General features: G+C 50.5%; 1 protein-coding gene across 1 annotated transcript in view; it reads right to left on the minus strand.

The window, feature by feature from the left end:
• LOC107307280 (cytochrome P450 4F22-like) overlaps positions 1-246 on the minus strand; it is a 20,620-nt gene extending 20,374 nt beyond the window's left edge. Inside the window, exon 1 of the mRNA XM_015850775.2 lies at positions 1-246. Coding sequence (XP_015706261.1) covers positions 1-192 — 192 coding nt within the window. The 5' untranslated portion in view covers positions 193-246.
• Between the last annotated feature and the right edge of the window lie 2,862 nt (positions 247-3,108).

Genomic DNA, 3,108 nt, shown 5'->3' on the forward strand with positions numbered 1-3,108 from the left:
CCAGTTCCTCCATGGGGGCACCGGGAAGTTCCTCAGCTTCCTACAGGTGGCCCTAAATCGGGTCACAGCCGCCACTGCGCCCCATAACCACGACAGCAATGGGGCCAGTAACAGGGCCGGTAATAGGGCCGGTAATAGGGTCAGTAATGGGGTCAGTAATGGGGTCCCCATTAGCGGCCATTGCAGCGCCATTATCGCATCAAAGCGGGGGGCGAAGGGCGATGGGGGGGGGGGGGGGAGGGGGAGGGGACAGTGTGACGTGTGGGTCACGTGGTCGTGGTGGCGTCCTATAACATCCCATAATATCCCAATACATCCTATAATATCCCAATAGATCCTATAACATCCCATAATATCCCAATAGATCCCAATAGATCCTATAACATCCCATAATATCCCAATAGATCCTATAACATCCCATAACATCCCAATACATCCCAAAACATCCCATAATATCCCAATACATCCCAATAGATCCTATAATATCCCAGTACATCCTATAACACCCCAATACATCCCAATACATCCCAATACGTCACAATACATCCTATAACATCCCAATAGATCCTATAACACCCCATAACATCCCATAATATCCCAATACATCCTATAACATCCCAATACAACCCAATAGATCCTATAACATCCCATAATATCCCAATACATCCCAATAGATCCTATAACACCCCAATAGATCCTATAACATCCCATAACATCCCATAATATCCCAATACATCCCAATAGATCCTATAACATCCCAATACAAGTATGTTCACACCCACAGCACACGCATGTTCACGTGTATTACCCACCCATTGCACACGCATGTGCACACACGTGCTCTTCACACACGCAGACACCTTTTGCACACGCATTGCACGCACACTGTGCACTCATGGACACATACACCACACGCGTGTGAACACACACGCATTGCACACGTATGTGCTGACACAATGCACACGTATGTGCACACATGTTGCCCACACATTGCACACGTATGTGCACACACGTGCTCTTCATGCACACGGACACACATTGCACACTCATGTGCACACCCAATGCACACGCACATGCACACGCATTGCCCACACATTGCACATGCATGTGCACACGCAATGCACACACGTATGTGCACACTTATTGGCCACACATTGCACATGCGTGTGCACACACCCATTGCACAAGCATTGCACACACGTATGTGCACACGTATTGCACACGCACCGCACACGTATGTGCACACACGTGCTCTACATGCACACGGACACAAATTGCACACTCATGTGCACACCCAATGCACACGTATGTGCGCACGCATTGCCCACACATTGCACATGCATGTGCACACGCAATGCACACATGTATGTGCACACTTATTGGCCACACATTGCACATGCGTGTGCACACACCCATTGCACATGCATTGCACACACATATGTGCACACGTATTGCACCCCCACCGCACACGTATGTGCACACACGTGCTCTTCATGCACACAGACACACATTGCACACTCATGTGCTCACCCAATGCACACGCACATGCACATGCACATGCACACGCATTGCCCACACACTGCACACGCATGTTCACACACAATGCACACGTATGTGCACACTTATTGGCCACACATTGCACATGCGTGTGCACACACCCATTGCACACGCACCACTCACGTATGTGCACACGTATTGCACATCCACCGCACATGTATGTGCACACACTTGCACACTTATTACACACTGCACACACATGTGCACACACGTGCTCTTCATGGACACAGATATCTTTTGCACACACAAACTGTGCACGCATGGGCACATACACCACACACGTGTGTTTGCACACCCATTGCACATGTATGTGCTCACACAGTGCCCACCCATTGCACACGCGTGTGCACACAAGTGCTCTTCACACACATAAACTCCTTTTGCACACGCATTGCACGCACACTGTACACGCATGGGCACACACACCACACACGTGTGAACGCACACCCATTGCACACACATGTGCACACACGTGCTCACCTATTGCTCACTGTACACGCATGTGCACATACATACACCATACATGTTCATGTACACGTATTACACCCCCCGCATGCACAATGCACACACCTCCTTGCACACGCAATTGCACACATGTGACACATGGGCACATACACCACACACGTGTGTTTGCACACCCATTGCACACGTATGTGCTCACGCATTGCACACCCATTGCACATGTATGTGCTCACACAGTGCACACCCGTTGCACACGCGTGTGCAGACACAATGCACACCCATTGCACACATGACACGCATTACACGCATGACAAACGGGCACACGCACCACACACATGTTGCATGCACACTGTACATGCGTGTGCACATACATACACCATCCATGTTCATACACACTTATTATGCACCCCCAATGCTCCCACCCCTTGCACAATCAATGCACACGTGACACTCATTACACACGTGACACACGGGCACACACACCACACACATGTTACATGCATACTGTACATGCGTGTGCACATACATACACCATCCATGTTCATACACAACTTATTATGCACCCCATGCTCCCACCCCTTGCACAATCATGCACACGTGAACTCCATTAACACGTGACCACACGGCACACACACCACCAACCCATGTTACATGCATACTGTACATGCATGTGCAATACACACCCATTACACCCCCTGCACGCCCACTTGCTCCCACCCTTGCACAATCAATGCACACGTGACACGCGTGACGAGGCCGTGGTGCAAAGTCCATCCCATCCCTGCAGTCCATAGGTCACCATGCGCAACCCCTTGTGTCCATATTGGCACCATGCAATCCATAGGTCCATAGGTCACCATGCAGTGGCATGCAGCCCATAGGGCACCATGCATTGCATGCATTGCATGCAGCCCCTGCAGCCCAATATTGCACCATGTGCTGCTCCGTGACGCTGCCGCTGCTGGTGCTGCTCAGTGCTGGGATCAGTGCAGGTAACGGGGGGAGGGGGGAGGAGGCCATGCAGGGTGACGGGGATATTAACAGGGCAACATATGGCAACATATGGCAACATACAACATTACATGCTAA

Source organism: Coturnix japonica, unplaced genomic scaffold, assembly GCF_001577835.2.
Source record: "Coturnix japonica isolate 7356 unplaced genomic scaffold, Coturnix japonica 2.1 chrUnrandom530, whole genome shotgun sequence".
Classification (NCBI taxonomy): domain Eukaryota; kingdom Metazoa; phylum Chordata; class Aves; order Galliformes; family Phasianidae; genus Coturnix; species Coturnix japonica.